This window comes from Electrona antarctica, assembly GCF_951216825.1.
Source record: "Electrona antarctica genome assembly, chromosome: 12".
Lineage (NCBI taxonomy): Eukaryota > Metazoa > Chordata > Actinopteri > Myctophiformes > Myctophidae > Electrona > Electrona antarctica.
This window is the reverse complement of record NC_136793.1, coordinates 8,907,269-8,928,775: the sequence shown is the minus strand read 5'-3', so window position 1 is coordinate 8,928,775 and position 21,507 is coordinate 8,907,269. Positions and strand designations below refer to the sequence as shown.

At 45.8% G+C, this 21,507-nt stretch overlaps 1 protein-coding gene across 2 annotated transcripts in view; it reads left to right on the top strand.

The window, feature by feature from the left end:
• Positions 1-21,507, top strand: part of gak (cyclin G associated kinase) — a 49,568-nt gene that overhangs the window by 15,741 nt on the left and 12,320 nt on the right. For both annotated transcript variants that reach the window (XM_079516803.1, XM_079516802.1), the window contains exons 7-20: positions 1,025-1,114; positions 3,352-3,487; positions 4,057-4,169; positions 4,932-5,010; positions 5,126-5,246; positions 10,921-10,970; positions 11,488-11,636; positions 11,870-11,992; positions 13,376-13,509; positions 14,966-15,160; positions 16,081-16,198; positions 18,291-18,370; positions 18,619-18,812; positions 20,729-20,950. In XM_079516803.1, coding sequence (XP_079372929.1) covers positions 1,025-1,114; positions 3,352-3,487; positions 4,057-4,169; positions 4,932-5,010; positions 5,126-5,246; positions 10,921-10,970; positions 11,488-11,636; positions 11,870-11,992; positions 13,376-13,509; positions 14,966-15,160; positions 16,081-16,198; positions 18,291-18,370; positions 18,619-18,812; positions 20,729-20,950 — 1,804 coding nt within the window. The remainder of the gene's footprint in view (positions 1-1,024; positions 1,115-3,351; positions 3,488-4,056; positions 4,170-4,931; positions 5,011-5,125; positions 5,247-10,920; positions 10,971-11,487; positions 11,637-11,869; positions 11,993-13,375; positions 13,510-14,965; positions 15,161-16,080; positions 16,199-18,290; positions 18,371-18,618; positions 18,813-20,728; positions 20,951-21,507) is intronic.

The window sequence follows — 21,507 nt, the reverse complement described above, 5'->3', positions numbered from 1 at the left end:
TTACTACAGTCATGACCTGAAGTCAGCTTGTGTGGTACCTGGCCTTACTATAGTCATGACCTGAAGTCAGCGTGTGTGGTACCTGGCCTTACTACAGTCATGACCTGAAGTCAGCTTGTGTGGTACCTGGCCTTACTATAGTCATGACCTGAAGTCAGCGTGTGTGGTACCTGGCCTTACTACAGTCATGACCTGAAGTCAGCTTGTGTGGTACCTGGCCTTACTACAGTCATGACCTGAAGTCAGCTTGTGTGGTACCTGGCCTTACTACAGTCATGACCTGAAGTCAGCTTGTGTGGTACCTGGCCTTACTACAGTCATGACCTGAAGTCAGCTTGTGTGGTACCTGGCCTTACTGCAGTCATGACCTGAAGTCAGCTTGTGTGGTACCTGGCCTTACTATAGTCATGACCTGAAGTCAGCGTGTGTGGCACCTGGCCTTACTACAGTCATGACCTGAAGTCAGCGTGTGTGGTACCTGGCCTTACTACAGTCATGACCTGAAGTCAGCTTGTGTGGTACCTGGCCTTACTACAGTCATGACCTGAAGTCAGCTTGTGTGGTACCTGGCCTTACTACAGTCATGACCTGAAGTCAGCTTGTGTGGTACCTGGCCTTACTGCAGTCATGACCTGAAGTCAGCTTGTGGTACCTGGCCTTACTGCAGTCATGACCTGAAGTCAGCTTGTGTGGCACCTGGCCTTACTACAGTCATGACCTGAAGTCAGCTTGTGTGGCACCTGGCCTTACTACAGTCATGACCTGAAGTCAGCTTGTGTGGTACCTGGCCTTACTGCAGTCATGACCTGAAGTCAGCTTGTGGTACCTGGCCTTACTGCAGTCATGACCTGACGTCAGCTTGTGTGGCACCTGGCCTTACTACAGTCATGACCTGAAGTCAGCTTGTGTGGCACCTGGCCTTACTACAGTCATGACCTGAAGTCAGCTTGTGTGGTACCTGGCCTTACTACAGTCATGCGAGTGTGTAAATAATTTGAGTATGGTACCCTTTCCACCCCTGCAGATAACGAGGAACACCACTCCAGCCTACAGAACCCCCGAGATGATTGACCTGTATTCCAACTACCCCATCAATGAGAAGCAAGACATATGGGTGAGTGAGTGTGTGCGCGCGCGTGCGTGTGTGTTGAAAAGCAGAGTGTGTGTGTGTGTGTGTGTGTGTGCATGTGTGCGCTGAGAAGCAGGACATCTGGGTGAGAGCTAATCTGGGGAGAGAGAGAATATGAATTATGTACCAACATAAAAAAATATATATAACGGTATTATAAAGAAATATATATTTTTGACATTTTTGAATCGATTCATATCCATATCCATATCCACATCGCAATTAATCTATGCATCGATTTTATTTTCCACCAATTTTTTCACCCATTTTTAACCCATTTAGGCCTGACGTCAAAAATAATTCTTCTAAATCCTGACAGTTTTCTGAAATGCCTGTGTTTGAAAATACCTGTGTTTCTAGGCCTATATCACTCAATAGTTCATGTCAAGGACTAGGCCGCTTACCCCCATCTCAAAATATGTTGTTGTTCCCCCCCCCCCCCCACGATTTTTCAAAAATAGCAGACCTACAAGCTCGTAGTGCGGCACTTGGTGCCGCGCTATGAGCTTCCCGCCCAGAATGGGGTGATCTTCTCCCTGCCTACTTTACTTAGAGTGGAGAGTATACTATCCCAATTTAAAACGTGTCTTGTTCACGGGATTCAACTCGATGCGAAAAGGCGCAGAAGTTGCATCATTCTTGCATATGTAAGCGTTATAGCGTTTGTTCACCACCAAGTGTCACTGTTGCACAGCCTAACACACAGACACACACAGGCAAAGGAGGAGGGCTTGTACAGTACAGTACAGTACAGTACAGTACAGTACAGTACAGTACAGTACAGTACAGTACAGTGCAGTACAGTACAGTACAGTACAGTACAGTACAGTACAGCACCACTCACTTCAGACGGGTCTGATTTTTACCATGTGTTGTGGTATATTTTTGAGGGGTGCCAGCCCTTCCTACAGTATATTCAGCTATTAATGTAGATTTCCGTCTTACACAAACATTGCATTCCCATTGACAAGGAATGGAGAATCTTTGTCATATGTAAACAGCAAATCGGCTATTTTCGTCCTACACAAAGTCCTTCACATTGACAATGAATAGAGAATTTAATTTATTTTGTCATTTGTGGACGATGATAAGAGCGCCCATGATTCCCCCCCCCCCCCCTCCTATTAACACCTAGAACGCCCGGGGTTAATTAATCCATTACATTATAGCGCCCAGTCGGGCGGACTACTTTTACCGACGGACTGGATGTTGTTGTGAATGTGTGTGTGTGTAGCAGCTAACAATAGCCACGCCATTTCAAAGTCGATCGAAAACAACGGGAGGTAAGAATAAATCTATCGCGACTAGCGACTGGACCGTCAAACACAGGATCTTTTTTCATAATTAGACGGGATGATTTAGATCACGAGTTATTAAAGTTTTTCACTTTACGCAACATCGAGATTCTCAAAACAGGCGCTCCCAGGCTGTGTAACCATGCGATCCGTTTTCATATCAATAAACTTCGTCTTTTGGACAATACTTCGTCCTGGGTGTCGGGCGTTACTAATAGATAAGACGAAGATACTTCGTCCTGGGCGTTCTAGGTGTTAAAGGAGAATTCCATACTAAAAGGCTTTCTTACCTTTCTTTGTAGTTGTTCCGTCCCTACCAAAGAGGTCCAGGTGTTATTTTGTGCAAAAGCTCCTTATTGGCTATTTCCCCTACCATAAGCCCTAAATGAATTGCATTGAATCGGAATTGAATGGGGCTATGTGGTGTTGTGGTAATTCGCTTATTTCCATCGCTCAAAATTATTATTTTTTTGTATATATCCTCTCTTCATAATGTAAATAATATCCCAAGCGGCACACAATTTCGATGGAAATAAGCGAATTAGCACAACACCCCATAGCCCCATTCAATTCCCATTCAATGCAATTAATTGAGGGCTTATGGTAGGGGAAATAGCCAATAAGGAGTTTTTGCACAAAAAAACACCTGGACCTCTTTGGTGGGGCCAGTATGAGATGATGTATGATGATAAGAGCACCCCTCACTTCACATGGGTGTGATTTGTTTTTACCTTGTATTGGATTTTTCAGGCACTGGGCTGTATTCTTACCATATCTTGTGGTATATATTTACCATGTCTTGAGGTATATTTTTACCCTGTCTTGTGGTATATTTTTACCCTGTCTTGTGGTATATTTTTACCCTGTCTTGTGGTATATTTTTACCCTGTCTGGAGGTATATTCTTACTCTGCGCGTTGTGTTTCAGGCGCTGGGCTGCATTCTCTACATGCTGTGTTTTAAACAGCATCCGTTCGAGGAAGGAGCCAAGCTGCAGATCGTCAACGGAAAGTACTCCATCCCTCAGAACGACGTCAAGTACACCGTTTACCACGAGCTGATACGTACGTTACCGTTTTAATGTTCTAATACACCGTTCACCACCAGCTGATTCGTACATTACCGTTTTAAAGGAGAATTCCATACTAGAAGACTATATTGATTTGAAGTCTTGCAAGATGCTGTTTGGATAAATTTCCACAAATACATAGCATATAAAACGAAACACAACAAATATATCTGGGTATTGAAAACCTCAAGGGATGCAACCGTGACGTATATACCGTGTGACCCCTTTGACTTGAGATTTACAATGCTAGCACTTTTCACAAACTGATGGAGTATATTATAGTACATTGTGGGATGTATATTGAGATGCCTATGTGACATTGAAAAGGACAAATCAAACACATGGGACACTTTATTGGAACGCTACAGCTTCAGTAATGAACCAGTTAAATTAGGGTATTTTATGATGCCTCTCATAGGGATTGCATTGGCAGCTGCAGTACACCGTTGAAACGGACCAGAAGTGGGGCCGCTGTCACATTTGGGGGCGTGAGATTTGTAGTCCCCGTGTGTCTCTATATCGATATGTAAACGGTAACATCCTCTCCTCTCCTCTCCTCTCCAGGGTCCATGTTGAAGATAAATCCAGAGGAGCGTCTGTCGATCACAGAGTTGGTCAATCAGTTGCAGGAGATCGCAGCTGCACGCAACGTCAACCCCAAGTCCCCCATCACAGAGGTGTGTGTGTGTCAGTGTTGTTAATTAATTACAGCTGAGGCAGTTGGAACCGGGTGGAGAAAAAATAAATTGGTTACAAAATCGTGGGAAATCAAGGAATGTGCCCAGAATGAGTGAGTCACATGCCTTCTGAGGACAGAGTCATTGTTCTGAACACCTGTTTGTGCGTGCGTGCGTGCGTGCGTGCGTGCGTGCGTGCGTGAGTGCCAACCCCAAGTCGTCCACAAAGAAGTCTCTCTTCTCCATTCCAGTCTCTGTGTGTACAGCTGCCACAGACAGACAGACAGACAGACAGACAGACAGACAGACAGACAGACAGACAGACAGGCAGGCAGAGTGACAGACAGACAGACAGACAGACAGACAACTGATCCTCAAGCTAACATTTGTATTAATTTAAAGGGACTACACCATGCATTTTAAAACTGTTTTAATATTTTTAATATGTCTCCAAAACTGGTGGGTCAAACTGAACAAGTCAACCAATATGTCAATTTGAAGCTATGATTCCCAGCTTTCATATGACATATGACAAAAACTCCAATGTCAGTCCCTCAGTCAAGCTGGTTCACAATATTGACTTCTGTGGGGTCCCTGGAACAACATATTTTCAGATGGGGCCGAATTCATATCATTTTTTGGGATCCTTGACGTGAAAACATTTGAGAACCACAGATGTCAGAAAACTGTGGTGCTTTAGAAGACGTTTTCTAGAATGCCGTCTCAATGGGGAAAACAAAATTAACTCTTTCCTGTCTGCAGCTGTTGGAACACAACGGAGGGTTCGGCAACAACGGAGCGCAGCCGCCCACGCAGATACACAACCTGCACAACAACGCAGGTAACACACTGTGTGTTCGTGTGCGTGCGTGCGTGCGTGCGTGCGCGCGCGCGCCTTTCTTGCTCTAGTAGGAGTGTATGATCCTGACCAATCATCGTTTGTTCCCATGCTCTAGGAGGACTGTACGATGCTGACCAATCAGGGAGTGGTTTCCTGGACATCCTGAAAGGCGGGACCGAACGCTTCCTGACCAATATAAAGGACACGTCCTCTAAGGTCATCCAATCAGTGGCCAGGTAAGAAAGTCCATTGTTGAAGCTAAGATGGCGGCTAGTTAGTTTTCAGCGTTATTTAACCCTTGGACTGCTACCCCAATAGCAGCGTTTCAGGGCCTTCTGCCAGCTCCATTCATATTTTTGAGTGGTGCAAACCACTCCAATAACCAGCTTTGTCTGTATGTTTGTGTACCTGTGTACGTGTCCGTGCACAGGTGAGCATGGTTACTATGGTTAGTATGGTTAGTGTGTGACGTCACTGACATAGCTGATCAGACTATATAAGACCTTGCACCACTCAGTTCACACAGGTGTGATTTTTAATTCATCATTTGATTGCCAATAGAAAAATCTGTGATATACACAATATATCTCATTTTAATGGAGCAAGCATATAGTATTAGACACTCAGTCCTGATTGTGGCGGTAACTTCACCATTATGCCGATTTTGACCGAATCTGGCCGTCGTCATTTCCGGTTAAATGGGTGTCGACATCCGCTATCTTTCTGCACTGTGAGCGTAAAAGATGAAGGCAGTCTTACCTCGTTCACTGTTCATTCTTGGAGTTTTACCCCATTCAGGACGGGAACCCCTTTTGGTCTTTTAAGCATTATGTTATACTTTAGCTATTTTTGGAAAAATTGTGAAAACGTGGAGCAAATCTTTGAATATATATTCTTTCAGAGCCGAACGTTTTTAACTCAAATCTTTGCTTCTGGGGGGGTCCCTGGAACAACATATTTTCAGATGGGGGTCAGCGGCCAATTACATATATTTCTGGGGGTCCTTGACATGACAATGTTTTGAGAACCACTGATATAGAAACATAGGGTTTTTCAGAAAACTGTGAGCATGTTGGATATCCATTCCCGAGGCATGATCACTGTCCGGCTATCATTCACTTCATCCTTTTGTTTTCCTTCTTGTTTTGTTCTTTTGTTTGTTTGTGGTTTTATTTGGTTGTGTATTTTCTCTGCTGCCCCCCCCCCCCCCCCCCGCTCCCCCCATACACACATGGTCCCTATGTGCCTACATTACCCAGCAGCCCCAGGTAAATATGGGTCACGCCCACATCCGCCCTCAGTGTGTGTTCTCACTCTAGTGTGTGTGTGTTCTCACTCTAGTGTGTGTGTGTGTGTGTGTGTGTGTGTGTGTGTGTGTGTGTGTGTGTGTGTGTGTGTGTGTGTGTGTGTGTGTGTGTGTGTGTGTGTGTGTGTGTGTGTGTGTGTGTGTGTGTGTGTGTGTGTGTGTGTGTGCGCACACACGCACATGCGCACACACTTTAGCAGTCTAGTAGTAGGCCCTACAGCAGTGGTTTTCAACTGTTTTCACATAAAGGTCCATTATTTGTGACCAAATTTGACTGAGGGACTGCCTTTGGATTTTTTTGAATTTTCGTTTTTGTCATGTCATATGAAAGCAGGGAATCATAGCTTCAAATGGACATATTGGTTTATAGAGTAATGTCTTGCAGAGAAACAGCGAGTTGAGAAAACAGGCCCATTTTGATGCACTTGTCCGGAAAGATTTATTACTTGTCCCGGACAAGCGGGCAAGCCTTAATGTCAAGCCCTGCTTTAATGCATATTACAAGAGCCTCACTTACTTGCACTGCAGTCCCATCCAGTCAAATCTGAGTTATTTCTCAAATCTGATCTTTTGGCCCGACCGTTCACACCAGATCAGATCTGTGTGTTCAGACTGGCAGCCGAATCCAGCCTGAATCAGATCTGTTCCACATCATCCAGATTGGAATCTGATTTGTTTAAATGAGTCTAAATGCAGGCAGGTCACGTACAAGTCACATGGATTTTGATTCCGTTTTTTTTCTCCAATGTGATTTTCACATTCAGATGTGGTTTCAAATCTGATTTGAGGAGATCCGTCTCAGTCTGAATGCAGTAACCTGATCTAAATCGGATTCCATGTGAACTCGTTTGCATTCAGACTAGGCATGTAACGATTCACTCAACTCACGATACGATTCGTATCACGATATGAGGTTCACGATACGATTTTTCCACAATATGTTAAACAAAAAATATTTTCCAGAAAAATTACCGTTTTTATGTTTATTTTATATAATTATCTCCCCCCTGAGCTTTTTTCAATTTTTTTTAATTTAACTACATTGCAAAAGAAGTAGCATTACTTTGGACAGTGCAGAAACATAATTGCCTTCCTTGATGTATTGATGAGCATCAACATCACCTGGGCACAGACACACAGTACTTTTTAGACTAGGTTTAGACTAGTCATTAGTCCTACAACTACAACCCATGTCAAACCCTCACCCTAAACCCTAAATCCCATGGGGCAGCACACCTAAACCTAACCTTAACCCATGTCTAACCAATGACTAGTCTAAACTAAGTATGCACCCCCCCCCCCCCCCCCGCTACAGTGCTCTACTACTGAAAGTGACTCAGTGTCTCATTTCTCTCCAAAAGCACTTGAATATGATGGAATATGATTAAAGCTCACATTTCATATCACACACACACATTCACTAGCCCCCCTTAAAAAAAAGAAAAACAATAATTAAAAAAAATAATTATTAAATCGATTCATATCGTCGAGATTAATATTGATATATATCGATATACGATATATCGTTACATGCCTAGTTTAGACTTATTCAAACAAACTCAGACTCCAATCTGGATGATGTGGCACAGATCTGATTCAGGCTGGATTTGGCTGCCAGTCTGAACACACAGATCAGATCTGGTCACTTGCAAACAGCAGTGTGAACGCTCGGGCCAAAAGATCCGATTTGATTTGATGTGACTGCAGTCTAAGTGGAGCCTAATGAAAGCTGACCGGTTTGGACCGATCGGGTCTTGCGTATATATGCGTAACGTAGCGTAGCGTAGCGTATCTGCTGTGTTTTGCTGTGATGTTGCAGTGGTTTAAAGCACTCCCGACAGTGGGTCGGGACCCATGTGTGGGCCACAGACACATTGTTATGGGTCCCCTTAGTTTTAACCAGCTGCTGTGTTGTAAGCACAGCTGGTCTATGTTCTCTCTGCTCGGCTTTCACTCCACCTAGCTTTCTCATTGGCTACTACCTATCGTCCTGACCTATCGTCCTGATTGGCTCATTTGGCTGCCTCGTCTATAGGCAACCAGCAACGTGTGTGTGTGTGTGTGTTAGTGTGCGTGTGCAGTGATGTAAATAGGTTTTCAATGTAGTGAGTCCCAGGATGCAGGGATGGTCTTTTAGATAAGTCCCAGGCCCATTTCAACGACGATAGGAGTCATATTTTGAAGAAACTAGCTAGCCTAGCCACAGAGTCTGCTGCGCTCTGAGAGAAAAGCACGGCTGAATTGTTTGTTTTGATTAGGCCTTGAAATAATGTGGTTTGAAGCACGGCTAGAAAGATGTTCAACCAATCAGAATGCTTCCTCAAAACGACCTGTTGTATAATTCTTGATAATGACCGATCTATAACAGGCCGATGCCTAATCAAACCCTCGGTGCACCTGCTGTGCCCCGCTTGATTTACTGCTGTTTCCAACATGACAGCCACATGGCTGTCACACACAATGTCATTTACAGCTAAACATTGCTCTCAAAAATGTTTTTGAAAACATTTGAGCGAGAAATAGACGAAGCAGTGCCCGTATATATATATATTATTTATTTATTTTTAGGCCTGAGGCCTACCATTGCGTGGCACATCTATGCACGGAATGTCTATGTTCACAGGCTTCTGTGTGCGGCCTAGAGGGCATCTGAGCATGTGCGGCACTACAAGTCTTACACTAAATGCGTTCGGGAAACCCAGCCAATATCCCTTACTTACCATGTGGGTGTATTCAGGGGGTGTATTCAGTGTTATGTAAGACAAATACGTCATTTGCTGACGTGGCATCAGCTGACCAACTTGGCGGCGTATTTAAGCTCACCTAATTCTGTGTTCTTCCTGCGTTCCTTCTGCATGTGCGTTCCTGGTTGTTGTTATGCACTGTTTGCTCCCACCACCACCACCCCAGCACCACCGCTCTGCTATTAGTTCTGTTTGCTCCCACCAACACCACCCCAGCACCACCGCTCTGCTATTAGTTCTGTTTGCTCCCACCACCACCACCCCAGCACCACCGCTCTGCTATTAGTTCTGTTTGCTCCCACCACCACCACCCCAGCACCACCGGTGGGCTCTGCTATTAGTTCTGTTTGCTCCCACCACCACCACCCCAGCACCACCGCTCTGCTATTAGTTCTGTTTGCTCCCACCACCACCACCCCAGCACCACCGCTCTGCTATTAGTTCTGTTTGCTCCCACCACCACCACCCCAGCACCACCGCTCTGCTATTAGTTCTGTTTGCTCCCACCACCACCACCCCAGCACCACCGCTCTGCTATTAGTTCTGTTTGCTCCCACCACCACCACCCCAGCACCACCGCTCTGCTATTAGTTCTGTTTGCTCCCACCACCACCACCCCAGCACCACCGGTGGGCTATGCTATTAGTTCTGTTTGCTCCCACCACCACCACCGGTGGGCTCTGCTATTAGTTCTGTTTGCTCCCACCACCACCACCCCAGCACCACCGGTGGGCTCTGCTATTAGTTCTGTTTGCTCCCACCACCACCACCGGTGGGCTCTGCTATTAGTTCTGTTTGCTCCCACCAACACCACCCCAGCACCACCGCTCTGCTATTAGTTCTGTTTGCTCCCACCACCACCACCCCAGCACCACCACCACCCCAGCACCACCGGTGGGCTCTGCTATTAGTTCTGTTTGCTCCCACCACCACCACCGGTGGGCTCTGCTATTAGTTCTGTTTGCTCCCACCAACACCACCCCAGCACCACCGCTCTGCTATTAGTTCTGTTTGCTCCCACCACCACCACCCCAGCACCACCACCACCCCAGCACCACCGGTGGGCTCTGCTATTAGTTCTGTTTGCTCCCACCACCACCACCCCAGCACCACCACCACCCCAGCACCACCGGTGGGCTCTGCTATTATTTCTGTTCCCCATGGGGGGGGTTGTTATTTTATATCTATCTCCCTGCTATTAATGTTTAATGATGGTTGTATAATTCTTGCCGAGCAGGGAGAAAATGTAGCAGAGCCGAACGCCTAGATCAGGGCTGGGCAACTGGCGGCCCGGGGGCCACATGCGGCCCCCACCTTCACTTAATGTGGCCCTCAGGTTAATGTCAGAATACTGATATAATATTGGTTTCAGCTGTTACAATTCCACAACATGCAAACGTGACCCGCTTTAATTACTTCAGTCTAAATTAGTAGCTCATTGCATTTGAAATTACATAAAAATGTTAATTTTCAGGATTCCAATTAAAAAATAGCAAAAGATAATTCAAGATTTCAATTCGAATATAGCAAAAATAGCCGATCTACAAGCTCAAAACGCGTCGCAGCGCGACGCGTTTTGAGCTTGTAGATCGGCTATTTTTGCTACGACAGTAATATATGGCCCTAGGGAGTGAGTGTGGAAATATAGTGGCCCTCTCCATCATCAAAGTTGCCCACCCCTGGCCTAGATAAATTACATTATATGCATACTTATGCATCTATAATATTTGTTCATTGTTTTTGTGAGTTATCTAATTAATTTAAGTGTGCGTTAATATTGTATGTATGTATGTATGTATTTATGTAATATTAATGTGTTACACTTATTGTTGGTATTTATTCCTGTGTTTTGGGTCTCAGCTACGCTAAAGGAGATCTGGATATTTCCTACATCACGTCGAGAGTAGCAGGTATGAATGGACTGTTATTAATGCTATTAAAACACATTCACTGCTATTGACGTAGATCTACGCCTCATGGTCCTTTATAGTGGTGTATGATAGACCCCGGGCGCTATGCTACATACATTAGCATAGTGGTTGTTTATGATAGACCCCAGTCGCTATGCTACATAGATTAGCATAGTGGTATATGATAGACCCCGGGCACTATGCTACATACATTAGCATAGTGGTTGTTTATGATAGACCCCAGTCGCTATGCTACATAGATTAGCATAGTGGTATATGATAGACCCCGGGCGCTATGCTACAACATTAGCATAGTGCTATATGATAGACGCCGGTCGCTATGCTACATACATTAGCATAGTGCTATATGATAGACCCCGGTCGCTATGCTACATACATTAGCATTGGGTTGCTCGGCAATGAAGTAACACTGTCTCTCTCTCTCTGTCTCTCTCTCTCTCTCTCTCTCTCTCTCTCTCTCTCTCTCTCTCTCTCCCCCCCCCCCCCCCTCCCTCAGTGATGTCATTCCCAGCAGAGGGGGTGGAGTCAGCCATAAAGAACAATATCGAAGACGTGCGGTTGTTTCTGGACTCTCGTCATGCCGGTCACTACGCCGTCTACAACCTGACCAAACGCTCCTACAGACCCTCGCGCTTCCACAACCGGGTGAGTGTGTGTGTCTGTGCGTGCGTGCGTGTTCGCGTGCGTACGTTGCCAGGCCTCAGAGTGTAACTGGCAGGCAGTGTGTGCGCGCGCTGACAGGTATCGGAGTGTAACTGGCAGGTCCGCAGGGCTAACTGTGTGTGTGTGTGTGTGTGTGTGTGTGTGTGTGTGTGTGTGTGTGTGTGTGTGTGTGTGTGTGTGTGTGTGTGTGTGTGTGTGTGTGTGTGCGTTGACAGGTATCAGAGTGTAACTGGCAGGTGCGCAGGGCTCCCAACCTCCGCAGCCTCTACAGTGTGTGTAAGAACATGCACCTCTGGCTCAAACAGGACCAGAGAAACATCTGCATCGTCCACTGTCTGGTAGGCAACATCTGTACAATCCACTGTCTTATACCTAACATCTGTACAGTCCACTGTCTTATACCTAACATCTGTACAATCCACTGTCTTATACCTAACATCTGTACAATCCACTGTCTTATACCTAACTTCTGTACAATCCACTGTCTTATACCTAACATCTGTGCAATCCACTGTCTTATACCTAACATCTGTACAATCCACTGTCTTATACCTAACATCTGTACAATCCACTGTCTTATACCTAACATCTGTGCAATCCACTGTCTTATACCTAACATCTGTGCAGTCCACTGTCTTCTACCTAATACAACCTGTACAATCCACTGTCTTATACCTAACATCTGTGCAATCCACTGTCTTATACCTAACATCTGTACAATCCACTGTCTTATACCTAACATCTGTACAATCCACTGTCTTATACCTAACATCTGTGCAATCCACTGTCTTATACCTAACAGCTGTGCAGTCCACTGTCTTCTACCTAATACAACCTGTACAATCCACTGTCTTATACCTAACATCTGTACAATCCACTGTCTTATACCTAACATCTGTGCAGTTCACTGTCTTCTACCTAACATCTGTACAATCCACTGTCTTCTACCTAACATCTGTACAATCCACTGTCTTATACCTAACATCTGTACAATCCACTGTCTTCTACCTAACATCTGTACAATAAACTAGAATAAAAAACAGTACAGTAGTACAGTAGTGCATCCCGTGGATGCAGAGGTCGTTGTTTTATTGCGTCCCTTAACTATAAACTGCGTTTTGGGATGCAAAATGCACCCTATTTTAATCTCTGCACTGTCTTATGCCTAACATCTGTGCAGTCCACTGTCTGGTGGACTATATAAGTTTTGTTTTCGTGAAAATTATGCCATTTTTGCAGTTTTGGCAGTTCTGAGCTATCGTTCTTCACAAAATCCGATCATATGGTAGTATATAGATATACTATAGATATATATAGATAAGAGGGCCGTGAGGATCCCTCAGAATCTGAAGCTCACACTTATTGGTCCAAAGACCTCCGACCTTTAGATCTCTCCATGAGTAAACTGTTATGATCTTCAGATTCAGATCAGTTGCTCCACTGAGGATAACAGGGGAATGAGGAGAGTGTTGCGCGACGGCTGATCTCTCCCTCCTCTGCCAAATTGTGAGGACACATTTACTAAAATTATCAGTTAGATTTTATCTGATGTCTCTCTCTCTCTCTCTCTCTCTCGCTCTCTCCCTCTCCCTCTCCCTCCCCTCCAGGACGGGCGGGCCATGTCTGTTAATGTCTCTCTCTCTCTCTCTCTCTCCCCCCTCCAAGACGGGCGGGCCATGTCTGTTAATGTCTCTCTCTCTCTCTCTCTCTCCCCCCTCCAGGACGGGCGGGCCATGTCTGCAGTGGCGGTGTGTTCCTTCCTGTGTTTCTGTCGTCTCTTCACCACGGCTGAGGCTGCCGTCTACATGTTCTCCATGAGGCGCTGCCCGCCTGGCATAGCCCCCTCTCACAAGAGGTAAGCCCCTGCCTGGCATAGCCCCCTCCCACAAGAGGTAAGCCCTGCCCCCGCCTGGCATAGCCCCCTCCCACAAGAGGTAATCCCTGTCTGGCATAGCCCCCTCCCACAAGTGGCTCGCCAACCTACCGGCACCACAGCTCCCGACCCGATTTGAGTGTTGACGTGACGTACGTCAAAGTCAGTTCGAAAGATAAATGCTGAGAATTGCGGCGATCTCGCCGCACTGTCGTTATTTCTACGACACATTGATAAATAAAGGCCAGGGTGAACTCGAAGCACTTATGCTAGGTACAGCTATGCCGTTTTTCAGGATTAACGCGATATGCACATTGTTTAGTTGGCGAAGAATTATCAACATCAATGTCATGCTGCAACACGTGCGGGCGAGTCGTAAAGAGAGTTGAACTAGATAGCAAGGTCTAGCCAACACCAACTCGGGATTCCTGGATCGCTGCCCTCCACACTTTGCTATCTAACATCAGGTTCTTCAGCTCTACACAGCAGTGCGTCTAGTCTACATAGGTGGTGCTTCTTCCCCCTTGTGGCTTTGCCCTGGGTTGGCTCCCATGGAGTCCATTTACCTGCGTCTAGTTCTGGGTGCCTGACGCAGTGCCCTGCCAGCCTCATCCTTCTCTCTCTGACTTTGTCTGTGACCCATAGTAGGTCCCCATAGAGGTCCGCATTTCTGATTGGTCCATCCACGTGACACCTAGTGCCACTTGTAAAAGTAAAATCCAGGTTTCTTTCCTGTTGTGCTGTGAGGGTCCATGTCTCGGGTCTCGGCCCCATACAGTACTTGAGTACATGTAATTAGTTACTGAGTACATGATGTACTCTGAATACTTTCCTCTGCAGGTACATGGAGTACATGATGATGTACTCTGAATACTTTCCTCCGCAGGTACATGGAGTACATGATGATGTACTCTGAATACTTTCCTCCGCAGGTACATGGAGTACATGATGATGTACTCTGAATACTTTCCTCCGCAGGTACATGGAGTACATGATGATGTACTCTGAATACTTTCCTCCGCAGGTACATGGAGTACATGATGATGTACTCTGAATACTTTCCTCCGCAGGTACATGGAGTACATGATGATGTACTCTGAATACTTTCCTCTGCAGGTACATGGAGTACATGATGATCTACTCTGAATACTTTCCTCCGCAGGTACATGGAGTACATGATGATGTACTCTGAATACTTTCCTCTGCAGGTACATGGAGTACATGATGATGTACTCTGAATACTTTCCTCTGCAGGTACATGGAGTACATGATGATGTACTCTGAATACTTTCCTCCGCAGGTACATGGAGTACATGATGATGTACTCTGAATACTTTCCTCCGCAGGTACATGGAGTACATGATGATGTACTCTGAATACTTTCCTCCGCAGGTACATGGAGTACATGATGATGTACTCTGAATACTTTCCTCCGCAGGTACATGGAGTACATGTGTGACATGATGGCGGACGAGCCCATGGTTCCTCACAGCAAGCCTCTGGTCATCAGATCCATCGTCATGACGCCCGTCCCGCTGTTCAACAAGCAGCGCCAAGGCTGCAGACCCTTCTGTGAGGTCTGGGTGGGCGACCAGAGGGTGCTGACCACATCGCAGGAGTACGACCGCACGAGGTATAGGCACGCACGCACGCACGCACGCACGCACGCACGCACACACGCACGCACACACACACACGCACGCACGCAGACCTGAATCGCCAGAAGATATATTATAGCCTGTATCTCCTATTCCTTGTCCCAGATGGCCTGTATCTCCTATTCCTTGTCCCAGATGGCCTGTATCTCCTATTCCTTGTCCCAGATGGCCAGTATCTCCTATTCCTTGTCCCAGATGGCCAGTATCTCCTATTCCTTGTCCCAGATGGCCTGTATCTCCTATTCCTTGTCCCAGATGGCCTGTATCTCCTATTCCTTGTCCCAGATGGCCTGTATCTCCTATTCCTTGTCCCAGATATATTATAGCCTGTATCTCCTATTCCTTGTCCCAGATGGCCAGTATCTCCTATTCCTTGTCCCAGATGGCCAGTATCTCCTATTCCTTGTCCCAGATGGCCAGTATCTCCTATTCCTTGTCCCAGATGGCCTGTATCTCCTATTCCTTGTCCCAGATGGCCTGTATCTCCTATTCCTTGTCCCAGATGGCCTGTATCTCCTATTCCTTGTCCCAGATGGCCTGTATCTCCTATTCCTGGTCCCAGATGCCATCCTTGTCCCAGATGGCATTTTTGGTCAAAACAAGGTTTATTCCAAGGCCCAGAGCAGACAATGCGATCCTTCTGCATCATGTTAAAGCAGCACCCGCGGCAAACACGGAACGACACAGCATCATCACACAACCGAAACATAAGTTCACAACATCCGGTCTAGATTTTTGGCTCTTCAAAATAAGAGCTGAACAGGGAAAAATGCTGGCGTGAATTATATCATAATTTGTCAAATGCTAGCGCTGTAAGTGTTAATAAAGGATTCTTTCAAATGAAATACAATTAAATCTCTCTCTCTCTGTCTCTGTCTCTGTCTCTCTCCCATAGAGACTTCAGGTCAGAGGATGGTAAAGCAGAGATTCCTCTCAATGTGACGGTTCAAGGAGATGTGTTGGTGGTGATCTACCACGCTAGGTCCACCCTGGGAGGCCGTCTGCAGGCCAAGGTACACACACACACACACACACACACACACACACACACACACACACACACACACACACACACACACACAGAGCACGAAAGTTGTTCGGCATGAGGAGACGCATACTGCATGTGTATCGAAGTTTTATTGCTGACAGTCAAACGGTTCATGAGCTGTGCCTGTTCAAAGTTTGCATTATCAATTGAGTGCTATAGTATTATAGCGCTCAATTAGTATAGAGCGTCGCAGTCCCGCCCCCTACCAGGGCCCAGGAAATTATTCCCCGTTCATTTTCCTCATAGACATTTCCAAAAGTATTTATTTAAAGACATTTTAAGCGTCGTACTGTGACAAATCATGACAACAAACAAAAAAATGTTGGGCCGAACAAATAATTAGAAAGAAGAAAAAAAAACGGCAGATTACAACCCTTTTTTTGTTGTTTTTCTTCTTTGTAATTATTTGTTTGGTCCAAAATAGTGTGTTTGTTGTCATGATTTGTCACAAGTCGAGTTGGCTTTGTACGACGCTTAAAAGGTCTTTAAATAAATACTTTTTGAAATGTCTATGAGGAAAATGCATTGGGAATTATTTCCTGGGCCTGGCGTCGTCATGAAAGGGGGCGGGACTGGGCCTGGCGTCGTCATGAAAGGGGGCGGGACTGGGCCTGGCGTCGTCATGAAAGGGGCGGGACTGCGACGCTCTATAGTGCTATATGTACAGTGCCTGTATGTCTACCAGTGTTGTTTTTGTCGACTAAAACTACAACGAAAAATGTTCGTAGACCTTTTTTCACTGACAAACTAAATGGAAACTAAGCTACGATGACTAAAACTAAGAGTAAATATACTGACAATCTACAAGCACACAACGCGTTGCAGCGTGACGCGTTGTGAGCTTGTAGATCGGCTATTTTCAGCAAGTGTAAAATCTGTCATTACGGCATCAAGGCCTGCCAAAAATACATTTTAGTCGACTAAATCAACTGTAGATTTAGTCGACTAGTCTAAATGTCGAAATGTGCTGACAAAAACAACACTGTCTACTATATGTTGAACAAGTGTTTCTCCACAGATGGAGACGTCTCCTATACGTTGAACATATAAAGGGTTTCTCCACAGATGGAAGCGTCTCCTATATGTTGAACATATAAAGGGTTTCTCCACAGATGGAAGCGTCTCCTATACGTTGAACATATAAAGGGTTTCTCCACAGATGGAGACGTCTCCTATACGTTGAACATATAAAGGGTTTCTCCACAGATAGAAGCGTCTCCTATATGTTGAACATATAAAGGGTTTCTCCACAGATGGAGACGTCTCCTATACGTTGAACATATAAAGGGTTTCTCCACAGATAGAAGCGTCTCATATACGTTGAACATATAAAGGGTTTCTCCACAGATGGAGACGTCTCCTATACGTTGAACATATAAAGGGTTTCTCCACAGATAGAAGCGTCTCCTATACGTTGAACATATAAAGGGTTTCTCCACAGATAGAAGCGTCTCCTATACGTTGAACATATAAAGGGTTTCTCCACAGATGGAGACGTCTCCTATACGTTGAACATATAAAGGGTTTCTCCACAGATAGAAGCGTCTCCTATACGTTGAACATATAAAGGGTTTCTCCACAGATGGAGACGTCTCCTATACGTTGAACATATAAAGGGTTTCTCCACAGATGGAAGCGTCTCCTATACGTTGAACATATAAAGGGTTTCTCCACAGATGGAAGCGTCTCCTATACGTTGAACATATAAAGGGTTTCTCCACAGATGGAAGCGTCTCCTATACGTTGAACATATAAAGGGTTTCTCCACAGATGGAAGCGTCTCCTATACGTTGAACATATAAAGGGTTTCTCCACAGATGGAGACGTCTCCTATACGTTGAACATATAAAGGGTTTCTCCACAGATGGAAGCGTCTCCTATACGTTGAACATATAAAGGGTTTCTCCACAGATGGAAGCGTCTCCTATACGTTGAACATATAAAGGGTTTCTCCACAGATGGAAGCGTCTCCTACTGTATGTGTTGAACATATAAAGTGTTTCTCCACAGATGGAGACGTCTCCTATATGTTGAACATATAAAGTGTTTCTCCACAGATGGCGTCCATGAAGATGTTCCAGGTGCAGTTTCACACCGGCTTCGTACCCAGAAACGCCACCACGGTGAAGTTCGCCAAGTGAGTAACTCTGGAGGTGCTGTGTGGAACATTCAGGAGGTGTTCATGTTGGTGACTAAGACTTTGATGTTTAGTCTGTATATTTAGTCGACTAGACTAAAATGGGACAAAATGTAAATGGTGTGTTATTCAAAAGACTGAGACTAAATCAGAATTGTGTGATTTTTGCATGTGTGTGTGTCTGCGTGCGTGTGTGTCCGTCTGTGCGTGCGTGCTTGTCCGTGTGTGTGCGTACACGCTGTATGCAGGTATGACCTGGATGCGTGTGACATCCAGGAGAAGTACCCCGACCTGTTCCAGGTGAATCTGGACATCGAGGTGGAGTCTCGGGACCGTCCCAGCGCTAAGACCCCTCCCTGGGAGGCCTTCAGCACCAAGGGCCTCAACCCCAAACTGCTGTTCTCGTCCCGCGAGGAGCAGCAGGAGATACTCAGCAAGTTCGGTAGGCTAATAATAATTAAGGCTGTCAAAGTTAACGCGTTAATCGTGCGTTAACTCAAAGTCATTTTAACGGCGTTAATTTAATTAACGAGCGATTAACGCACGGTGAAGTTTGACAGAATAGTTGAGAGACGCATTCATGTGAATGCAGGCAGTCAGTGAGCCCCGCCTCTCTCCCCACTCTCTCCCAGTGACTCGTCCGTCAGCCTGTGCAGGACCGGTGCGCAGATCGAGTGTAGCCTACCAGTGTGGGCTGGGCAGTTGAGCTGTGAGCACTCGAGTCGTCGCGTTCGTTGGGCTTGTTATTAATTCATTTGCTCCACAACGTGTTAGATCAGAAGCTCTTTGAATTGGGCATTGGGCAAAAGCAAAACTCTGGCAGTTTTGGTTGACAAACATAGTCAGTTGTGATAGCGTGATGCTACACAGACCATGCTAATGCTAAAGCTAATGTTGACAGCCTGACTGCGTGCGTGCTTACAGGAGAGAGAGCTCTCGCCTGGGTGTGTGTGTGTGTGTGTGTGTGTGTGTGAGACTGTGTTGAGTTGAGTTTATGATTTTGTTTCCCTCTTCCATGGCATTTGCAATAAAGCAAGCATTCTCCCATGTTGATAAGAGTATTTAAAACTTGAAAAGCAGTGGTTCTGATTGAACCAGTGGTCCCTGAGGGGGTTCCAGGTGGTCCCCAGCTAAATGATGGAGAGTTGGTAACCAAATGGAAGGCTAAATGTCATCAAATGGTGGTCTGTGGCTCAAATGCAGAATACATAATGGACCTTGATATGAAAAATCTTGAAAACCACTGATTTAAGGTATATTTAGAATGGATAAAAAATATGCGATTAATTTGCGATTAATCGGCGATTAACTATGGGCAATCATGCGATTAATCGCGATTAAATATTTTAATCGACTGACAGGCCTAATAATAATATAATAATGGATTTTATTTAGAACGCACTTTAAATTCGTCAGAATCTCAACGTGGTACAGCAGGGCAGTGGTTCACAAACATTGTCATGTCAAGGACCCCCAAATTGACACTAATTAGCCCCGTGGACCCCCGTTTGAAAAGGTATACCAGGGACCCCCCCATAAGAGATTTGTACGGCTCTAGCAGTGATTCTCAACCCGTTTAATTTCAAGGACCCCCAGTTTGACATGCATATTAGTCTACAGACCCCCATTTAATGGCATTTCTATCTCTGGGACCCTCAATTTATATTGTAAAATCAATGTTAATTTAACTCTTGGGGAAAAAAAAAGAAAATCATCATCACACCACTGAACTGTCGTGGGGCGGCAGTGGATCAGAGGTAGAGTGGCCTTCCAACGGGAGGAGGAAGTCGAGCGGAATCCCAAAGGCACGCTGCGTCGCGGCCAATCACAGCGCGTCTTTTTACGGGACATCGCCAAAGCAAGTGCTGCTGGGAAAAAGGGAGTCTCGCCTCTGATTGGCCTACAGAACGTCCCCTTCCGTTCTTCCGTTTGCTTTGCAAAGGAATCTCGGGGGAAAGCTTCGCCAATATCACCTCCCGTTGCCTTCCTTTGAGATACAGACACCTTTATATGTCTATGCTCTGAACCCCTAATAGCTTCCGATGAGCAGGTTGGTGCCTTGCATGGTTTCTTCCTCCATCAGTGAGCAGGTTGGTGCCTTGCATGGTTTCCTCCGCCATCGGTGTGTGAATTATTGTTGCGCAGGTCAGGGTGTTTTATGACCCTTCGGGTCCCACATGTATTTTTAATTTGACTCGTCCCAGCCTGCCCCGCACCACTGCATACATTTTCACAACCCGCCTCCTCTGTGTGTGTGTGTGTGTGTGTGTGTGTGTGTGTGTGTGTGTGTGTGTGTGTGTGTGTGTGTGTGCGCATGCGCATGCGTGCGTGCGTGTGTCTGCGTGTGCCTGCCTCCAGGTAAACCAGAGCTGCCCCGACAGCCTGGTTCCTCTGCCTTCTACGACTCGGACTCTCTCCAGACCCCAGCTCAGACCCCAGAGGGACCCCCCGAGGGGACACCTGGCCTCCCAGAGGGACCCCCTGTCCTCCCAGAGGGACCCACTGTCCCCTCGGAGCCCGAGTCTCCTCTGAGCACAGACACCAACGCCAACAACTTCTTCCAGACACTGGACTGGGACGGTATGTAACCTCAGACTCGGAGGAAAGCCTGCTCTGTGTTACTGATTCGCAGAGTGTGATCTGGTCGGGTTCAAATGGTTTAAAAAAAAAAAAAAAAAAAAAAAAAATATTCCTGTTTGTGGTTTCCGGCCCTCCGTTCCAGAACATCTTGATCTTTCAGGCAGGATTTGAGAACTCTAGTCTAGTTTAACCCATTCTGGACGGGAACCCGTTTGTGTTTTAACTAAGCATTATTTAGCTATTGAAAAATAGCAGATCTACAAGCTCGTAGCGTGCCACCGCAAATATATATTCTTTCAGAAGACGTTTTATTTATTTCGACGTCAGGCCTAAATGGGTTAATGTGGGCCCAGTCAGTCACAGTCAGTCAGTCAGTCAGTCAGTCAGTCAGTCTCTGTAATGCAAATGAAATAGAGATGTACTGTATATATCTCTACATAACTATACTGCATCCTCAATGTCAACCACTTGGTGTCTAAACAGACAGAAAGGCCTTCTGGTTACATCTGGTAATGTTAAACAAGGCTGGTGAAAAGTCTGCGGTATTTGTGTTTTGT